At 45.9% G+C, this 21202-nt stretch overlaps 1 protein-coding gene across 4 annotated transcripts in view; it reads left to right on the top strand.

Moving 5' to 3' along the window:
* The window catches only part of GRHL3 (grainyhead like transcription factor 3), a 32375-nt gene extending 11886 nt beyond the window's left edge, over window positions 1-20489 (top strand). For 3 of the 4 annotated variants that reach the window (XM_038167205.2, XM_072027531.1, XM_072027530.1), the window contains 15 exons: window positions 1713-1899; window positions 2605-2666; window positions 4235-4571; window positions 4867-4946; window positions 6766-6919; window positions 7898-8009; window positions 8707-8801; window positions 10574-10732; window positions 11358-11436; window positions 11853-11986; window positions 12858-12892; window positions 13749-13837; window positions 13982-14067; window positions 15221-15285; window positions 19096-20489. In XM_038167205.2, coding sequence (XP_038023133.2) covers window positions 1713-1899; window positions 2605-2666; window positions 4235-4571; window positions 4867-4946; window positions 6766-6919; window positions 7898-8009; window positions 8707-8801; window positions 10574-10732; window positions 11358-11436; window positions 11853-11986; window positions 12858-12892; window positions 13749-13837; window positions 13982-14067; window positions 15221-15285; window positions 19096-19210 — 1789 coding nt within the window. In that variant the 3' untranslated portion in view covers window positions 19211-20489. The remainder of the gene's footprint in view (window positions 1-1712; window positions 1900-2604; window positions 2667-4234; window positions 4572-4866; window positions 4947-6765; window positions 6920-7897; window positions 8010-8706; window positions 8802-10573; window positions 10733-11357; window positions 11437-11852; window positions 11987-12857; window positions 12893-13748; window positions 13838-13981; window positions 14068-15220; window positions 15286-19095) is intronic. The other variant, XM_038167206.2, reaches the window with a different exon arrangement.
* Window positions 20490-21202: the final 713 nt, after the last annotated feature.

The raw sequence follows: 21202 nt of genomic DNA, 5'->3' as shown, positions 1-21202 counted from the left end.
GTTTCATGCATGAGGTGAAACCGGTGCTAGCGCATCATCACGGCGTGCGAGGGAGAAGAGGAGCGAGCTCAGCATCGCCGTTATTCCGGGGCGCGATGAGAGCTGGCAGGGGACAGACCTGCCACCAGGAAGCTGCTGCTCTCTCTGCCAGCCTGAGCCCAGGCCCCTGCTGCCACTGAGCCTTGAAACCAGTGGGAATGGGGTGCCCTTACTGGCTTACTGTGCAGGAGCCAGGCTGCCTTAGCTGGGCTCTCAGGGAGGACGTCAGGGTCACGTCTGCACCCCTCCAGTTTCCAGCCCATGAGCATCTGCCGAGCACCTGGCTCTTCACTCTGTCGGCTCACACTAAACGGGCTGGCAGTGCCTATCCTGGTTGGCAGTAATTGGGAGTTTCAGAGATGCCAAATTCCTTTCAAGATAAATTATTGTTCTCCAAGTGATTCACTTAAAATTCAAGCCCAGGCCTCATTACAAACGTATGGAGAGTAAGGTAATGGAAACATCTTATTCCTTATAAAAATGACATTGAAGTGCAATGCTCATTACCTGAATTCCTGTGCATTTTCTTTGCCTTCCCATAGAAAATTTAGCAATTGAAAACTTTCTGCTCTTGGCAACTTTGAAGATTTAAAGCCATTTTACTTCTTATTTTTCTAAGCCTCTTCCACTAACAAAAAAAAAAAAAAAAGATTTTGCCATTCCTGAAAGTTTCCATTTGATGAAAAAGTCATTTCTGACTGCAAAGCTTGTTTGTTTTCTTATGGTGAGTGCAATGAGATGTGGTGGTGACACCGTGTACACGTGGCTGATGGATGTGACAGGAGCACAGCCCTGATTCAGCCTCTCCTGAGTGGGGTGAACCTGCAGCACGGAGCACCCAGGGGATGTGCGGAAGCACTTCTGTGCTGCCTGCTAGTAGAATTTGCTGGAGGAAAGGGAAAGATGACCAATATTTGGGTAATTATGTACCTGACAGTTTATTAACATAAGATGGAGAGACCCAGAGAAAGTACCAGTAGAGAGAAGAGGCAGGACATTTTTTTGTACGTTGCTTCTCAGCACACGTAGTCCCATCTGTCTGTCATGTAGTTTTAGTGGAATGATGTTGTGTTTTGCCTGTCTACTTCCCTCAAAGTGAGATCATTTACTAATGATTGAAAAACAAAACAAAACAAAAAAAACAACAACTTAGAATGGAGCTAAATTTTAAACCCATAAACAGCAAAGAAAAATGAGTTTTGTTTTCTTCTGGGTAGGTCAAGTTCTCTGAACGCTGGGTGATATTTTGTGGTCTGCACTGGCCTTTACCTCAAAGTTCACAGAACAATTTTACAAAGTTTCCTGATCGTATTGCATCCTGGTCACTGACCAGCATCCCACCCTGACAGCACGTGCTCTGGCTGGCCAGTACATGTGTGTATGGGGGGAGCAGTCGCAGATGTTGAGGTGGGTTTTTTTGCATCCTTGGGGCAGGAGGAGGGATGCAGAAGTACATCTGCCTCTGTGCAGCCCGCCAGAGACACTCTGGCCTATTTTTGACAATAGCTACAGGCAGGATTAGGAGTCCCAAGGAGGCTGGGAGTTAAGCACCAGGAAAGCAGCCCTTCACTCCAGCAGTGCCTTTGGGAAGCCCTTCATGTGTTCAGCTGGGTGGCATGGAAATTGCTGTGTAAAATTAGTATTCTTCATCCCTTGCTTCCTGTCTGGCTTAGTTTTAGATCTGTGCGCCTGATGAAGAATGACACCATGAACTTCCAGAAGTTCTCCTACACCAATGAAGATGAAGCCTGGAAAACCTACCTGGAGAACCCCCTGACTGCAGCCACCAAGGCGATGATGAGGGTGAATGGAGATGATGACAGCGTGGCTGCCCTGAGCCTCCTCTATGACTACTACATGGTATGTTCCTATTGGGGCTGGCTGTCTTGGGGGTGTCTGTCCCAGATGGCAAGTGTGAAGGTAAAACACGCTGAGCCACCTGAGGAGAGTACCCACCTCCTGAACTCTTTGTTGTTCGTACAGTGATCCCTGTATAATGCCCACAGGCATAGAGTGCCACTATTATCCCCAGTGCACAGATGGAAAACTGAGGCATGAAAGAGCCTCGCACTGTAGAGCGAAACCAGAACAGGGTGGAAGACTGAAACTGGGTGTCTTGAGTCTCAGGCTGGTGTTCTTTTTACATGACAGCTTTCTTGTAAGAAATAGGTATGCTTTGAGAGACATGAAGTTAAAACAACAATGTGCTTTGCAGACCCTAGCAGCTTAATTTTTTTCCAGTGCTGCTGCAGGATGGGGCTTAGTGAAACGTGGGCAGGATTTACACCTAATTGAAACCAGTAAGACTGATGTTCCTATTCAGCTGGGTGTTTTCAAAAGTCATTCCCAGGACAAGATGGTGTGGCTTGCCTAAAGTTACCTTGGGAGTCCGTGGTAGAACCAGCAGGAGAGCCCAGGTCTCCTGTGTCCTCGCCCAGTGTTAATTATTCACGCAGTGTTTTATCTATGAGACTTCACTTGCCACACAGACAAGGCTAATTTTGCTTCTGCTTTCCATGAATAAAATCTAACAATAAACAAACTCTTTGTTCTGCCTTGTTCTAGGTCCCAAAGGAGAAGAGGATTCTTCCGTCTGGTATGATGGGACGCAATGAACTAGGAAAGAGGTTAGCTTCAGTTTTGCTCTCTATAGCAGTCTAATTCTCCTGCAGCTGCTTGCATGCATGATGGGTCTTTTAGCTTGCATAAAATAAACATCAAAGCACGGTGTTATTACCAGCAACAGTGGAGGTTATTAACCCTGAGACATATATTAAAATTCTTTAGGCCAAATCCCAAGCAGGTATAAATTGAGCTACACCCATTTACACAACTGAGGATCTGTCTAGCTGTGTTCAGAGTAGTTGCACTGATTTGCAGTAGCTAAAGAATTTATTTAAAGAATTTATTTCCTATTTTGTTCCAGTTGGAAAGGGGAAAGGGAGTAAGCATTGGCAGTGAGAAGGGAATGACAAAGTTCTCTTCTGTTCACTGGGCTGATAGGGGTTTCTGTTCCAATTGCTTCTAGTCTCCCAGGATTCTCTTCCAGTGACTCCCATTTGTCCTTTGAGGTTTTCAGATAATTAACTATGAAATTAATAGCTCATTTGCCACTATGAGTTCAGTTCCTCTTCCTGGATGCTGTATACTTTGGCAACCTTTTCTGGTTGTCTGTTTGTAACTATCTGACAGAATAAGCCTCTTAAAAGATACTTCATTTCTTCTTCATAAGTAGGCCGAGTTAAGCTGTTTTCTCCTCTCTGAAAGGCCACTGCATTCTGAACAGTATTTATAGCAGTGGAATGTTTTTTTATTAACTACATAGATTTCACCATATACCTGAAGGTGAAGGTCTCAAGGCAGAGTGGGTGGGAGCTACGCAATCAGCTTTATTTCCCTTAGGAAAGCTCATGCTGCCAAGAGGTGTGGGGTTGATAACGTGGGGATTGGTTTGTTTTCTGAGCATGGTAACAGGGGCAATAAACCACCTCTTCCCACCCGAGCAAGGGCTGCAGAGCCAGCAGGATCACAGTCACTGCTGCAGAAGGGACCAGTTCTTGGGATGCTGCACCAAGGGATGGTTTGTGTGTGCGGCAGGAATGCGTTTTGTCCATGTCTTTATCACCTGATAGCTCCTATACTTGGTCTCTTCTGATTTGAAGCTTGAGCCATACATCTCATTTCTAATATTGCAACCTTTCACTCATCTCATGATCTGTGGGAGTTTTGCCTCCTAAGTTCCTGGAGTTGTGTGAACTAGTGCAAGTCAGCTTTCTTAAAAAAATAAAATAAATTCATTGCCAATGAGCCCTGAAAAGACCACATAGCACTTATATTCTGTATCTTCCCTGCTGCTCTGAGTGTTTAATAGCCTAAATAAAGAAGTGATGGATGTAGGCCCTGGATCTGCAGCTCCTAACAACGTCTAAACCATGTTTTCTGATTCTGTGTGATCATCCTTTATCTGCTGAGCACCTCTGGCTCTTGCTGATTGCACTGAGAGGTGTGTGAGTGAGTGGAGACCCTTGGGCCTGTCAGGTCTCCTGTATCAAGCAGGAGATGTACGCTGCTGACTCAAGGTCAGCTGGCAGCTAGGCTGTGCAGTTTGCTTCCCAGCAGTGCGTTAAGGCATTTGCAGCTTGCTGGGGTCGTCCACCCTCTTCCCTGGTTTGAGACGGGATCCTTTTTCCACCAGGCACTGCCATGGAATGGAATACGACCCAGAGATCGCATCCTTTGATGGCTCAGCCCATCTCATGAAGCTCTTGTCTGAAAACACTTCCATGACCCAGGAATATTGTGAGCCACAGAAGAAGAATGGCTTAAATCTTGAAGGCATCCCTACTCCTCACAAACCAGCCATGCTTCCACCAGGTGTTAGCAAGCTGGATGCCACACCGGACACCTACATGGTCCCTCCAGCGGATGTATACGACAACAGCTCATTGAACTCCCTCTTCGAGACCATCCCTGTGGCCCCAGCACAGCAGAGGTGGCAGCCAGACAGCACTTTCAAAGAGGATCCCCAGGAGGTCAGAGCTGTTGGTTGCATGCTGTCAGTGCAGCCCAGGGGGTACTGCGTGACGCTGTCTCTAATTTGGGGTTTGCTCATGCTGGAGTCAGTGGGAGCTTTGCTTTTGCATTACAAGCTTGATGCCATTTGCATTGAATTACTGGGGGGTTTACACTGATTTTAGAAGTAAGATAAGACTTTGAAATGAGGCTCCATGTTTTAACAGAGGCCTCTGTTGTAATGACTGGAGAAGGTGAATCAACAAAGCAATATAAGTTTCTAGTTTTGACTGTTTTGTTTCCACTTTTCTACAGTCGCTTCTCTTCAGTGATATCCTCAAACCCCAGCCGGAGCCACCTTGCCCTGAGAGTTACGCTACGGACAGTGTTAAGAGGTAACTGCCAGTCCATGACCTTTGGGTTTCCAGGGCACTTGGCTGTGTATGTTTCCTGGGGAAAGACCGCAGCCCTTTCCTTGCCCCAGTACCAGTGTTGGCAGGGGCCATAGCAAACTTGATGTCACAGTTTTTCATGCCTGTCCCTGGTGTCTTTGAAGCAAGTTGCTCTTCCATGACATTTTAGACACAGAAGTTTATGAATTTTAGTGTGTGAAATTTGAAGCAGGGATTAGGATTTGAAATGTTTCATTGAAAAGGGATCAAACCCAGTCTTAAATTCAAGTTACTAGATGGATTTGGGCCAGCTCATGCTTTTAGTGTGGTTCAGATTGTACTCTGTTGGCCAACCTGGTGTAAATCCAGTGCCAACTGTTTTCACTGCTGTGGTCACATCTCCTCAGCACCTTAGCCCAAGTGAAGATGTGGCACTGAGGTCTCCCATGTGAGGGTTTGTTGGGTGCTACAACCCCCTTTCTGGGACCACTGCATGGTTCCTGTGTAGATCCAGGTGGCTGCACCATCTTTCTACAAGCTACTTGGAATGGGGGTAAATGACAAAGAAAATGAGGATGTCAGCTGATAAGGGTGAAAAACAGCCTCCTCCTAATCTAAAGTATAGGTTCTTACTTAGGGTTTAGCACTGTTAGTGAACATTTATTACATGCCTAAAACATGAGAGAGATTCCATCCTCTTCCATCCCTCTCTCAGGCAGAGCTTTTCTGCTCTAGATATCACATCAAATCTCCAAGTAGGTAGCATTATTCCACCTCCCACTTTTTATTTGCCTCCTGAATCACCTGGCTCAGTGACTCAGCTGCCAGACGTGGGGATTTTCACACAGACATCAGCTCACGCTCATGAGTGAGAGGCTTTCTGTTTGCTGTTTATTCCTGTACTGAAGTTCTCTGGCTCTCCTGGCTCTAGATAAGAGGAGTTGCCAAGTCTGTCTTCAGAGATGGCATCACTGGGGAGGTGGGAGCAGGAAAAAGAGTTGGTGACTAAACAGGAATATGATGATCTTCAACTCCCAGGCAGCTCAAGGGCCTGTGTGAAAGCTTGTGTACAGGTGATGGCTTGCACAGGTTCCCCACAGAAGAAACGCTTGAGCTTTAGCATCGTGGTTTGAATGCTCATAGGTGCTGGTGAATGTCCAAGAGCGGGCCTTCTGGAAAAATCAGGCTCCTCTTTTAAATTTGCCTGTCAACAGTTATGCCTTCCTCTGTGTAACACTACTGATATTTTCTGTAAAGACTAAAGGTACTGTCCATGAGACTGAGAGTTACAAGCTGGGCTTCTAAATCGTTTTTAACCACCTGGATAAACAAGCAGATGTCAGTGTCCTGCAGGTCCTCCTGTTTCTATAGGACCCATTAGGACACACTCCTCCTGGGTCAGCCACTTGTGGGTGTGAATTTGGAGACAGTAATCTGAGTTCAGGACATTTTAAAAGTCTCATCACAAGTACCTATTTCGGTTTGGTTTGGTCCAGGCTTTTGACTGTGCAGTGGTTCTGTAGCCATCCTCAGAAGTATACTGGTTACAATAATGTATTGTTTTTTTTTAAGCAGAAACAAAAACAAAAGGTAAAATGAGGATATTGGATAAGTGCTGTTCCCCAGGGTGTTGGAAGGATCACTATGTGCTGTGCTGCAAGGTGCTTGACCACAGCTGTGAGATGGGGAGTAGGGCAGACTTCTACATGTGCGGTGTCTGTTACCTGTAAAGATGGAGACTTGCATTTGTTTTGCTTTTGAAGTGAAACAGCAGTCCGTGCTTATTCATCATACTCATCATTCTCTCTTTGTTCCATACAAGTGACTTTGAATACACTCTGGGGTCGCCCAAAGCAATTCACATAAAATCTGGGGACTCTCCCATGGCCTACCTCAACAAAGGACAGTTCTACCCCATCACACTGCGGACAGCTGGAGACAGCAAATGTTTACACTTGTCCTCAAATAAAGTGAAGGTAAGAGACAAGCTGACAATTTTGCTGACACATGCTATAATCAGACATCCAGCAATTGTGCTGGCCTGGGAACAGACCTGAACATGAAGAGTAATGGCTTTGTGGCTCATGTTGGCTTAAAGTAATGAATGGGACGGATTCACTCATAGCAAACTAATCCTCTGATCCACAGCAACAGCTTGCATGTTACCTGTCAATTGAAACCTTTCAGTCAGGACAGAGATGCACAACATGCCTCCCTAGCTGATGGTTGGCTGGGATCTCTGGTGGGAAGGTTGCCCAGAGAAGTTGTGGATGCTCCATCCCTAAAAGTGGCCAGGCTGAATGAGACTTTGAACAACCTCATCTAGTGGAAGGTTCCCTACCCATGGCACAGGCATTGGAACTAGATGAACTTTAAGGTTCTTTCCAACCCAATCCATTTGAGGATTCTATGAAGACTTCAGTACTGGAAACAAGTGCCCTGTCTTGAGTCTGGGATGTGTGTCAAGGCTTCAGAGTCACCTCCAAGTCTAAGCTGAGCTTGAGCTCCCACCAAAGAAATATGGTCCTCCAACCCTGAGGGGTATCTAAGGGCTAGACTTTGGACATCTCAAGACTTGCAGGGTTTTTGAAACTGAGAATGTGTAGGAAAAGATCTTCTAGAGTGTCTCAGTTTAATACCTACTGCAGCATTACTAACAATTTCCCAATGCAGGATGCTTGCATGCCTTGGAGTTGGTGGAAACGCACAGGCACTGCAAGCAGGGGGCATAGAGGGCACCTTGGTTCTGCTCTTGGCCCTGTGGTTGCCTGTCTGTATGATCATGGTCAAGTCCCTTCCTCTGTCTGCCTTAGGTCCCCCAGCAATAAAACATTAGCAGTGGCACTAAGCTGTCCTTGGCCAGCGCATGTATGCACTGGATGGAGAGGGCAGTGAGGGCACCAAGCATTATCTTGCTGTGTGTACTGATATGGGATATCCTCACTGTGTTTCAGAGTGTTGTGATGATTGTTTTTGACAATGAAAAGATACCGACGGAGCAGCTCAAGTTCTGGAAGCACTGGCACTCCCGCCAGCCCACAGCCAAGCAGAGAGTCATTGACGTTGGTATGAGCATGGCTGTCAGACTGTGATGGCTGGGTGGGGTTGATAACTTCTAGCACCAGTTCACTGAATTTCCAATACACAATAATATGGTTGCAGCTCAAAAATCTGGCCTGGGGGAAATCAGGGAGAAGCAGGCTGGTCTGCTGGCTTCAGATCCTTTCTGTCTGGTGAGCTTATGGGGATTTAAGATGGTGTTTGCCAAGTGTAGGGACATATGTGAGGAGCTCAAGATACATCAAGAAGAGCCTCAGTCAGAGGAACAGAAGCTGCTAAACTATTTTGGCTCTTACAGTTGTGACCTATGTCCTCTTGGAGTCTAGAAATCTGAGCTAGAAAAGGCTTTGGTACTGCTTGTCCTTCACTGCCAGCATACAGGGTTTGCAGTGAGTTTTGCTGGGCCAGACAGATGTTTTGCCTGTCCAGCACAGCATCTTGCTAAGCACCATGCCAAGCACCTCGTGGCTCGGAACAAGACATGTTTGTTTGAATTCAGAACCAATGTATGCTGACTTTGCATAAAATCACTACTCAAATAGCAGTCAGCACACAGGACCTTCGAGTCATTTCTGGCCTTAGTTAGACACACTAAAATTTATCCAGTGGTCAGTCAGTGGGAGGCAGGCATTTGGGGAGTGGAAAGCCTAGGGAATGCAAGTTTTGTAGCCAGAGTATAAGCTGCTTCTTCATTGCATTTCAGCTGACTGCAAAGAAAACTTCAACACGGTTCAGAACATTGAGGAGTTAGCCTACAACGCGCTCTCCTTTGTGTGGAACGTCCATGAAGAAGCAAAGGTACAACCTGCCCGTGGATGGGAAGTGGGAAGCCGTGGTCTGCAGCAAAACTGTAGCCTGCTTTCTGACAGCCCAGCCATGCTCCCCCTGCTTCTCAGCTGAAAGGCAGAGTTTCAAATCCAAACAATGCCATTCCACTGGCCCCAGGTAGTGTTTGTCTGCCAGGACAGCAGGGAAGGACACCGTGCTTGTGTGTGTGTTTAAGCATTGCCATTAGCTAATAAACATTCTAGCTACACCTGAGACTGACTCAGAGATGTTATTTTAGTGCTGATGGATAACTGAAGAAAACTCTTTGCAGGAGGTAGCCTAGATGAGGGCTCTACTCACATGTGGGTTAAAATTATTTGAATAAACCACAGCTTAGGGAACAAAGACCCTCCTTTCAAGGCAGCATTTTGATGCATAAATGACTGACCACCCTTTTGTGAGTTGTGTGATGTGGAAGGGAGCCAGGCAGGTCACAAGATCCCTTTTGACCTTAAAATCTGCAAGGCTTATATTGACATCTTTCCTGTGTAGTGAAAGAAGAGCTTTGCTTTCTCTTCTGCATCTCTTCAGAGTCTCTTGTTAGCGCTTTGCTATCTAGTGTGAATTGAAAAGAGCATATTTAAAAAAAAAAAAAAAAAAGAAAAAAAAAAAAGGAAAGAACTAAGAAAAAAAGAAAAGCATAAATCCTGTCTCTCTGAAACTGGTAGCTTGGGAAAACTCTGGTTTGCTTTGGGATTTCATTAAGTCATTCTTTTAGCCCAAAGGCGACCTTGGTCTTTTACAACCCAGGAGGTTAACAAATGTCTTCAAGGCAAAGTTGTCAGAAATGGAAATATGTCAGGTATGTGGCAAGCCCTCAGGGGTACCTCAGTAAAACTGGATTTAACTCTTAGCAGAAACTCTGTACATGCACTGGCCTGGGGCTAGTGAAGGTGAGACTTCAGAGACCTGCAAGGGCTGGGGGGGTGGATCAGGTATTTGGGTCGTCTGTGGCACCTGTTACCTCTCTTTGTGCAATTAAACTTCACACCACAGATAAGTGGTTTCTTTTCTATATGCAGGTATTGACTAGATCTGACACTAGGTTTCAGGGCTGTAATCTTCAGCCAAAGCCCTGCTGAAGGAGCTGTGTGAGCTTCTCCAGCTGCAGATCTGTCCCGAGAGCCCAGGGGAAATTTCGGGGTCACACAAATGAGTTGGCATTGTGGAGATACAGTGTGAATTATGTCTGTGCTCAGCTTTTCTTCATAAGTTCCCATTGGAGGTAACTCCATTCTAGTGAAAGGAGACCAGTGTAGGATGAATATTTATTTAACTAACAGCAATGATTTGTAATTCCTCGAGTTGAAGCCTAGCCTTGCTCCCTTCCTCCAGGGCATTGCTGTCTGAGGGTCCCTTGTTCAACTGAAAGATCAGAAATATCAGCAAGAATATCCCCAGGCAGACTTTGCATCTGATCTGAAGCTTCCCTGAACTGATGGGAGTGGATAGCTGAAGTGTTAACAGAGACAATCAGGGATGTAACAGTGCAGTATGATAAAGGGTGAGCTGTCCACGCAACAAAGCTCTTTCTCCTGGGCAGCTGGCATAGGTGATGTGGGATAGTGCAGCTAGAAAGGACCTGTAGGTGAGAAACCAGCAGCCCATGTGCATGGCCAAGGCTGGGGGGGTTGGAAGCATGTCTCAGGAGCTGCTTTTGTTCCTATCCCCCATTCTTATTTCTGTTTGAGGCTAATGTTTTAAGCACCAACAAGCTATATCAAATCTGTTCCTATTTGCAGGTATTTATTGGGGTAAATTGCCTGAGCACCGACTTCTCCTCCCAGAAAGGAGTGAAAGGTGTCCCACTGAACCTCCAGATAGACACCTACGACTATGGCAATGGAACCAGCCAGCTGGTGCACCGTGCTGTCTGCCAGATCAAGATATTCTGTGATAAGGTAGAACATTGCTTTTCCACCAGGTTGTCTGAGAGGAATTTTAAACTGCGGTGAATCCACAAGAATAAAAAGAAAGGTGGTTGGAGGTTAGAGCAGCATAGCAGAGAGCTGAAGAACAGAGATTGTTCAGCCCCCTCAGATGAGCGAGACAGGACAGCTGGGATGTGTCTGCACTACCGAGGCCTTTACAGAACAGGGTCCTGAGAAAGTTTTCTTCATATCAGACCTACATAGGACTGTGCCTCATAATTAATGTCTAATTCTGACAAGTTTTTAAAAAGCAGAAAAGATGAGAATCTCCCTTAGAGGTTCTTCCCCAGCCTCAGATATCTTCCAACAGAAACATTTTGCACAGCTATTTTTGTCCACAATTTTCATTCATAAAATTTATTTATTATTATTTATTTATTTATTTTTACATATTTTTAATGTATAAGTATCAGGAAGTGCACGCTTACCTCCTTTTTCTGGGTGGTCTGTAGCAGGTCTCTGAGATGATCATTTTTCATAAAGGCTGCCTTTACTTCAATGTGCTTGCCACCCAGAGATTGCCAGGAAACCCTCTATTGCCAATGCTCTGTTAAATTTTTTCAATGCCCTAATTTTTGCATCATCTTCCCCACAGGGAGCAGAGAGAAAGATGCGGGATGATGAACGGAAACAGTTCAGAAGGAAAGGAAAATGCCTGGACTCCAATAACAATGGTCAGTGCTAGTGTTTGTTACCTGATCTGAAGCACGTTGAAATTCCCGTAGGCCTGTCCGTTAACTTCCATGAAATCTGTCCCTGGGTATTGCCAGGCCTGACGAAATCAGCACCATCCAGAAACAACTTGTCAGCCAGGTCCCCGCCTGGTCTCCTCCTACCAAGAGTCTCAAAGCCTCTTATCAATACTAACCAGCATTTCTGAATTGTCTTGGGGTCTTGGCAGGCAGCCTTCCCAGGGGAGCCAGCAGTGGGCTAACCCTAAAGGCCTGGGTCTGCTGGGTCCCATCTACAGACGGGAGATATTTCTAATATTTCTGCTGGGAGACCTTGGGCGGGCACTTTCCCCACTCTGCATATAGTTGCCTCTTAAAAAGCCATCTGAACAGAGATGAACTGGACTTTCCATTTGTAGGTCTGAAAGGCTGTTTGCTCTCCGGCTTCAGAGGGAATGAAATCACATTCCTGAGGCCAGAGACTGACCTCGAAACCCAGCCAGTCCTGTTTATCCCCAATGTCCATTTTTCAAACCAGCAGAGGTGTGGCACGGTAAGTCCCTTCAAAAAACAACTTGTTGCCCTCATCAACCAGTCACCCCCATCACTTCCAAACTGATCAGTCCCCCAGACATGACTTGCGTTATGTAAAAATGAGAAAATCAAACCACAGCTCTTCATTGGAAATGTGGTGAACTTGAATTCATAGCTTTCAAGAGTGGTCTGGATAGTCATGCAACAGTGATAGGCAAGACAACCTTCCCAGGTACCTTCCAGCCAGATTTTATTCCTGTGATTTACACACATTATCTGGAACTTCCACAGAAGACTGGAGTAGTGGGAAAAATATTGGCAGAGAATAAACTATTGAAAATGCAGCCATATCGGTCCCTGCATGTGTGGGACATCTCTCACTTCTCCTCTGCCCATCTATCTGCCCTTGAGCCTGAGAAATCCTAGACTCAGCCTTCTTCAGAGCTCATGAATGTTTCCTCAGAAAACAATGTCTCAGTTTGTCAAAACTGGGGGAAAAGCCATCTGTGACAATACTTTAGCATCCCATTGCAGTGTCTGCTCTACTGATGTATCACATCAAAAAAAGGGACTGGAAGAATTTGGTTTGCAACAGAAGAACTGACCAAGAAATGGCTGGTCCTTGATCCCAAGAAGATGATGAAATTTGATCTGCTTTTTGGTGTAGCTAGATACATCTTTTAGTGTGTCCTAGACAGAGGAGGACAACCTAGATAGGGCTTTATATCAGTTTTTATTTAGTCTAAGAAACACATATAGATGTTTAATTGCCTTCTCAAGGAAAAATGGATGGATTGGGAGGAAGGGAATCGCATTAAAATGTCACCATGTTGTCCCTTACCAGTGGTACTGTGTATGCTAAAAGATCAATGTTTCCTTTCCATTTCAAGGTGCTCCCTCCTGCTGTTCCCAATTCTTCAAACAGGTAATTTTGCAGCAATTTGCCTTTCCTGTCCATCTGCTACTCTATTGCTTTGGGAACATTATGGTGGTATAATATCTATAGGCAGCACAATATCTATAGGTGTAAAATAACAGAGCAGTGTCTCCCTGAAGCCCTTGAATGTCAAAGTATGTGTGAAACCTTGGCTTAGAATGGACTAAAGGGATGCAGAAACACAGATACACTTCTTCCCCTGCCAGTGTCACACTCCAACATGAGTCTGGTCTCTGACTCTCCTGCTGTTCTTATAGAGACAAAGTTTGAAAGACAAAAAAAAAAAAAATCACAGAACTATCACTGAAGGGTTCACATAACCAGACGCAGTTACTGCTGTAAAAGAATTTGGAATGAAGTAAAAATCACACTTGCAATGTGTTTAGAGTGGGTAGAACCAGATATTTACCGTAGGCTTGATCCACTGTCATTATATCAATAGAGAACAAGGACATGAAGGTGCAAAAGGCTTTTTTTTCTGAATTTAAGAAGAGATTGGACTGTGCGCTTAGTCACATGGTCTGAACTTTCGGGTAGACCTGTGCGGTGTCAAGAGTTGGACTTGATGATCCTTAAGGGTCCCTTCCAACTCAGGATATTCTATGATTCTATGATTCTATGTGATACCAAAACCACTGCCTACATTCACTGACCTCCCTCTATGCATTAGACAGGAAGCTGCAGCTGTGGTAGATACTCTGCTGCCATAATTACAGAACCAATATTTAATTGTGGGATGTTTGTTGGAATAATCAGTTGTTCAATCAAAAGTAGAATTGCTGGAATTGTTTTGTTTGCTACTATTGTTCTGTTTTCCTGAGAGTATTGTGTTCCTTTTGCTTAGGCTGCCCTTGAAACGGAGTGGTACCTCATTCACAGATGAGTTTGACCCGATACCTCCAAAGCAAACCAAGGAAGAAGATCCTCAGAGAGGTAAGCCTTGGGATGGGAACTGTTCTTGAATGCCGTGTGTCACTTGATTAAAGTAACTCTTGATCCTGAGTTATATGAAGCCACATAACTCCGAAAACATGCTGAAAAGAGCCCTGATTCGATGCTATGCTTCATCTGTTTCAGTGTTGTTGTATGTGCGGAGGGAGTCAGAGGAAGTGTTTGATGCTCTCATGTTGAAGACACCAGATCTCCAGGGCCTCAGAACAGCTGTAAGTGTTTTCTAAAAATCGTGGCACACGAACACACTGCAGATAGTAGGGTGCTGGTACTTGACATATAAGAAACTGGATATAAGACTGCTTATATCTGATGCCTGCTTTCTTCTGAGAATGGAAATGGAAATTGTGAGTACAGGTGAATTCTACACACAGCTCCTGGCTCGGGCTATGTGTCGTTAGTGCTCCAGAGGGGAAAAAAACACTTTATGGGGAGATGTTTTTTTCAGATCATAATATGAGTCTCCTCTTGTGACAGCACATTCATATTTTCCATTGTAAAACACCCTTTCCATTCTCTAGCTGTATCTGTGCAGTCTGAAGTCAGTTCTGGCTTTGTGCTGGAATTCCCTGTGTTGTGTTTGAGGAGCACACAGGCATATTTCTGTGATGATTATCAGCAGCGTCCCTGATAACCTACCTCTCTTTGGGGATTACTGGGAAGGAAACAAACAATAAATCTCCCAGATTTGGGATGGCTTTATGGCTGCACTTTAGGCTCTGTTGGTTTTACAAACTTTTAAAAATAGAGTTTGAAAAATGTCAGCACAGAAGATTCAGAGGATTCTTTGCCATTTTCTCCTTCCCCCATTCCTCACCACAGAGAGTCAAAAAACTCTACAGAAAATGCTTGTGCAAAGGCTACAAAACCCCCCTTCCACCCAAGCTTCCTAAGACTGTAACTGTACTTGCCTAGGAGAGCTCTGCAGGAAATCATCGCAGGTCAGATAAAACCTAAGCAGTAGCTGCAGTCAGATGCATCCACAGCAGACACGAACGCTTTCTGTAGCATTTTCTTTCACCTTCAGATGCATTATATACCAAAAAGCTGTTTCTCTATGCCCAGCAGTCCCAAATAGGCCAGGGAATGAAAGAACGAAAACAAAGATTATTTCCCAAGGTTCGTGGCCTGTCAGTAGCCATCAGAAAGAGAACCAAGACCAAGCTAAAGCCTGCTATCTGCTCATTACAAGACACGAACATGTTCAAATTGTCATGTTCAGATCATCGCTTCAGACTTTTTTCTTGAGTAAAAATGAGGGGGAATCCTTTGCTGCTGAATAGCCCTGGCTCAGTGTTATCTTTGGTTTTTATCATAGGAATTTCAGTTTACAAGTACAAAAAATTGCCCTGTTTTCTCTCACAGATTTCAGAAAAATATGGGCTGCCTGAAGAAAGCATTTATAAAGTCTACAAAAAATGCAAAAGAGGGTAAGCTAATCTCTCATCTGCTTTTATGCTGTGCCTCTAAAACCCCATTCTCTTTGGAATCCTACCATAGGCTGAAATAGCATTTTAACAAGATAATAAAAAGTCAAGTCATGTGGGGTCTGTGCTATTTGGAGCATATAAAACTCAGATCTTTCAGGGCTTTAAAGATTTGGGATAGTGCTTGTTTGTATTATATATGTTTGGAGTGTAAAGTCTCTCAAGGAAAGGAAGCTGGATGAAGGAGGAATTGTTTGGGTAGTTTAATGGGTGATCCCTTATGTCTCATTCTGAAAGCCTGAGGTTTTAGAGAACTTATCTTACTGCCATCAGAGAAGTATAAATCTTTGCTTCTCCAAACCAAATGCCTAAGTGTCCCTGGCTCAGAAACAGATCTTAGAGCTAAATAAAAGTGTGGACAGCCCCAGTAGAGACAAGGGGCAATCGGAAAGGATCGTCTGTTCCCAGCTTTGCCATCCAATCCCCAGACCGAGGGGGTCAGTAGGAAACTTGACATTGACTTTGGGAGGTGGATCTGACCCTCCTAGGCACAGGTGGCTCTTGCGCAGCCAAGTACAGAAATGCAGGTCCTGCTTGAGAGACCTGCCATGTGCTGCTAGGAGACAGGTGGAGCTCTGCAGGGAGTGGGCAAATGAGGTTTGCAGTAAATGTGGAATGGCTTCTCAAGTGATTCCAATGTGGTCTTTATTATTGACTGATCCATGTGGATCTCTCCCATGGCTGAGAGGGAACGGTGCTGGTCTGCATGAGCTGAGGACCAGTTGTTGAGTCTTCTGTGGAGGGCAGCAGTCTTGCTGTGGAGCAAAGTGCTACTTTCAGAAATGTTTTCTGGACTGATGAATTCCTTCTGGGTCATGCCTATCTCTGGCAGAAAATTCTCCCTTCAGCTGATGGAAAGGGAAAGACTCATAAATTCCCAAGCTTATTTTCATAAAGCTAAATCCAGAGTTCTTCTTGCAGAACAAGTGTGATACAATCAGGCTTTGCAAGCACCACTGACAGCCTGGGAGATGAACTCATTGTTGTTGCTGGCCTTGGTCCAAATTCTGAGCATGGGGAGAGACAAGCAGAAAAGCAAGGCTGATGACAGGTCCTGCATCGTGCAGTCCCACGTTCTCACTACCATGGCCCCCCTGAGTTTCTCCTCCGTGCTGTGATGTGGTGTCACTGAAGTGGGAAACCAGTACAGTCCCCTCACCCGTAAATCCACCATCAAGCAACCTTTCTGAGTTCAGGAGAGTTCTTAAATGTGGTCTGAATTTTAAGCCTCTTGCACCTGCTCCTGAACTCAGGTCCCTTTGTACTGTCAGATGCTGCTCATCCGATATCCCTAGAAATGGAAAAGACAAAGATCAGCACTGACAGCCCCAAGAGAGGGGTTGTCCCATACACCTCCCAACAGACTGTGCCTCGAGTCTGGGTTCAACGAACAACTGCGAGTGACAAGGTGCTCAGTTTGTTATTGCAGTCTCCAACTTCAGGACTGAGCCAAAGCTCAGGTGTGTCAGCTGTGGTGGTGGCTTGTGATGTGGCCATTACAGGTCATCAGACTGTCATCAGGTTTCTGAACCAGCTGACTGTGAGCCACAGCACTGCAAGAGAGATCCCAGCACTGATGAGTTTGCAGGTGGACCAGGAAATGGCACTGCTTCAGGGGAGAGGCCACCCTTACTTTGTTTTGCTTTGGTTTTGGTCATTATTTGATCTGATAAGTAGTGAATGTGGTTTAATAATGATTGGGAGGGAAAACAGGCAGGTGTCTTTTCCATCTTTTCCACAGAATGGAGAAGCAAAGAAGTATCTCATGAAAAGAAAAGGCAACACCTGGGAATTAGACCCAAAACATATTTTGACAGTTTAATGAAAGCTGGACCTGACGCCATGGATTGCTGAAGTGTGGGGGAAATACAAACTTTTCTCCAGTCTGCTGGATGGCAGGGTCAGACACTGCTTCCTGCTCCCCCAGATTTAATTTTCCCTTGAATGATTTTATCCTGTTGCTCCACCCTAAACAGTCTTCTCTTGGTAATTACAGCTTGAGGGACAGATCTTCATCTGATTTAAATTAGTGAATCTCAGTGGTACAACCTGGGTTGATAGTAGGTGAGGACCTACTATCAGCCTGGGCTTTCTTAGTGTGATGTCCTCATTCAGATGAACTTAATCTCAGGGTTACTCAAGAGCAATAATGACTGATTTAGTATCTTGTTGAGGTTTGGACTGGAAAAAACAATACAGGGCTCAGATTTGTAATCAATACTCCCCTGAATCTTCTGTGGTTTGGAAATCTGATGGAAGCACAGTAGCAAGAGGCACAGGTGACTTCTCTGGCTTCCCGCACTAAGCCAGGGAAGGCTGGAGCTGCTCTGTTGCAAGGCGTTTAGTGATGAGCTGCTTGGGGATCCACTGTCCCTCTCTGCAGGCACCCATCGGAGACCAGACTCCTGGGGCCCAGGGGAAAAGAGAGGCTCCTGCGGGGGTGGAGGAGCAGGACCCCATCACTGGCACATTGTGTGCTTGGGGTTTGGCAGTACAGGGTCAGGTACAGTGGCAGCAACGTGCAGTTGCCTCCCTTCGTCTTGGCCAGCTGCCTTCGTGGGTGAGAGATGTCACCCGGGTGGATGTGGTGTGAGGGCAGAGCTCCCACCCGCACCGCCGCACACGCGAGGCGCGCCGTGCCAGGGCTCTGAGCCTCCCCCTGCGTGCGGTGGTGGAAGGGGAGCAGCCAGCTGCTGCGGCCCCCAGAGGGTCACCAGGGCCCCATGTTTGAGCTGGTTAAACTGTTAGATGCTCGATCTTTCGTTTTTATTGTCTTTAATCTTGGCTTCTGGAGCATTACACAATTAATGCTATTGCTCCATTAATGACCCCAGCAGGAACCTGGAGGGGATTTGCTTTCTGCAAAGAAAGATAATTTGTTCTCTTTGTTTCCTCCAAACAATTACAAATTTCACATCTGATTTATGGGAAAACAGTGGGGTGATGCAAAACTGCCCCGTTACTTCCATTGCAATAACGAAGGGCTCTTGCCTGGCACAGAACTGCAGTCCTGGGTTTAAGTCGGCTGTTGAAATGTTTCCTTCTCCCCATCTCTCCGTGTGATTGAGCCTAGGTCGGAGAAGCTGCACGATCTGCAGCAGGGTTGGAGGTGTGCCCCAGAGCACAGGGAGGAACTTGCCAGCGGCTGGCCCAGCTGGCTCCACACGCTCTCTGCGTGTGTTCCTCGTGGAAAGGGCTCCCAGGCAATGCTGAGGGCATGTCTGCATGGGAGGTTGTTCTGGAACAGAAGGGCATCCTATTCCAAACCACTTACATCTGCTTCCAAAGCAGTCTCAGCTTGTTCAGAATAATGCACCCCTAAAAACACCCAGACAAGAAGTGAGGAGTGAGCAGTTCTGCTCCAAATTCACGCCCTCCTGTAATCCAGATTAATTTGCCTGTGTAGCAAACACTGGGCCTAGGCATGTTGAGGGTAGAATTGCAAAAAGCACTGCAGGATGTTTCTTCGTGTTGTTTCGGAGCTTCAATGCCCTGAGCTTGCCGGACCAGGAGAGGCAGAGGCTGTGGGGCCGTGATGCCGGGAGCGGCCCAGCTCCTGCGGCAACGCAGCGCTGACGGAGCAGTGACGGGGGGTGTGGGTGATTTTTTAACACAAACTTTGTGTGGAGAAATTTCAGGGAGGGCCACCCTGTGCCGCAAGGCTTTGTGGGGACCCTGAGCACACAGTACTCAAATTCCAACAAGGCTTTTCAATGTGCTGTGTCTGACCCAGACATCCTCACTGTCCTGTAGGATCCTGGTGAACATGGACAACAACATCATCCAGCACTACAGCAACCACATGGCTTTTCTCTTGGACATGGTGGAAGCAGAAGACAAGATCCAGGTGATCCTCAAGGAGCTATAAAGAGCCGCAGGCAGCACTTACTGGGACTTCTCTCAAAGACGGCAAGTTTGACCCAATGGAGCTCAGCCTAGGGCCTCGATTTGTTGCCTTTACTTGAATACACTGCCTCTGGGGAGGGACTCGGCCTCACGGTGCCTGGCCAGAGACTGCTTGGAAGATCTGTTACTGATGTGAACGTGGAACTTCTCTCTACTGAGTTTATTATTATTATTATTATTTTATATTTTATTTTATTTTATTCTCTTCTGGCAATGGGCCTGACCTTCTGTTTTACAGCTGGGAACATGCAGCTACACTAAGATGGCTGTCAGAACCCAGGCAGCGGCAGGGGACTGCCTCTGCTCACTGTTTGCCTTAGCCCATGACTGATCCAGCCATAGGCTTTGGCTTTCTCCCAAACCATCAGTCATGCAGAACCTTCAAACCATTTCCAGCAGAGCTGAGCCCAGCTCTGACCTTTTCTGTCCACAGAGACTTTCACAGATGCATTTAAAACTCACTGTTGAACGGACACTGCCTGCTCCCACACCCCCCACCCTGCTGTGTCTCTGATTGTAAATACCACAAAGGCCTCCATAGCCCTTGTTTATACATTTCTGATGTATTGTTCCTTTTATATTTTATATATGTATAAATATGCATTGTTTTATATTTGACTCAGTACGGTGACACAGAGCATTTCAAACACAGGCTGCTTCACATTTCTCCGTGAACTCCTTTTGTAACTGTGTTGTTGGATTTGTTGTTTTGGATATTCCATAATAATAAAGGTTCAAAGACAGAAAGTGAACTGTTTTCACCCAGCTCTGGAGGTCTGAGTTGGAAAGGCCTTCAGGAAGGGCTGGGTAGGAGCCAGGGCAGAGAGGTGACCTTGGAGGCACAGAAAGGGCTTGAGGTTGGTTGTGCATCACATGCTGTTGAACAGCTCAAGAAGACTGTCGGCCTAAACTGCCTCTTCATAAAGGGGTGCGAGGCAGCGAATGCTGCCTGTCTGTGTACAGCTGCAGCAACAGCTCCCGTCAGGCACGCAGACCCACAGCTGGGCTTTCCTCCCAGCTCTGTGCTGGTTGCTGCAGACATGCCGTCACGGTGCTGCGGGTGGGTGGAGGTGACTGAGCAGTTCTGGGCACATCCCTTTGATGGAGGGATAAACACTCAGAGGGGCTACCTGCCACAGATCTGCTGAAATTATAAGCAAGCCAAAAAGAAAGGCCCCTTTTAATTCTGCTCACAGGAGGAGCAGCGTAGCCTCCATCTGTTGGGCACGGCAGTGTTATCAGGTAGCCAGCTGAGTACCTTCCTCCACCTGTGCTGCACTGGCTGCCCAAACTCCTCTCACCTGCTGCCTCTCAAACACCAAGCTTCCACCACTGTGTCTCCTGTGCTAAAAATTGTCTGCAACTGCTTTTTGGTTTAAAAATAATTTATATATATATATATATATATATATATATCAAGGGGGAGTCCTCCATTTTCCCATGAATCCTCTGATGGTTGAGATTTGTGGACTTTCCTCTTTCTTTATCTGCTTCAATCCTCTGCTTTTCCTGTCTATATCAAAGTGAAATGAATGTGAGTCCTATAACCAGACGAGAGAGAAGCTCTACTCCCACTGTGAAGGGGATTTTGAAATGTTGAAATATGTCAGGTTGGTGAATTTTTGATTACTTAATTGTTGTTATCATTATGAGGAGGGCCTCTTAGATGAGACTCAGATAAGTCTGAAGGCTTATCAACCTTTGACGATCTCTTCTGGCACTCTACACTCCTTCATCTTCATATCATAAACTCCTTCTTCAACAGGATTTCTCTGATTCAGTGTTAGTTCTGCTGGTCTGGGCCTACAGTCTTACTATAGCAAAATTTCAGCTCAAGTTAAAAACAGGCACACCGAGAGCTCTCCAGTGCTTAGTAAAGGTGGCTGTGAAACCGACAGGTGCCTTCATCATCCTGACACATCAGGCAGGCCCAGGGACTCGGCTCTGCTGTCCT

The sequence above is a fragment of the Anas platyrhynchos genome, chromosome 24 (assembly GCF_047663525.1).
Source record: "Anas platyrhynchos isolate ZD024472 breed Pekin duck chromosome 24, IASCAAS_PekinDuck_T2T, whole genome shotgun sequence".
NCBI lineage: Eukaryota > Metazoa > Chordata > Aves > Anseriformes > Anatidae > Anas > Anas platyrhynchos.
The sequence above is the reverse complement of the archived record's forward strand: the minus strand, read 5'-3'. Positions and strand labels throughout refer to the sequence as shown.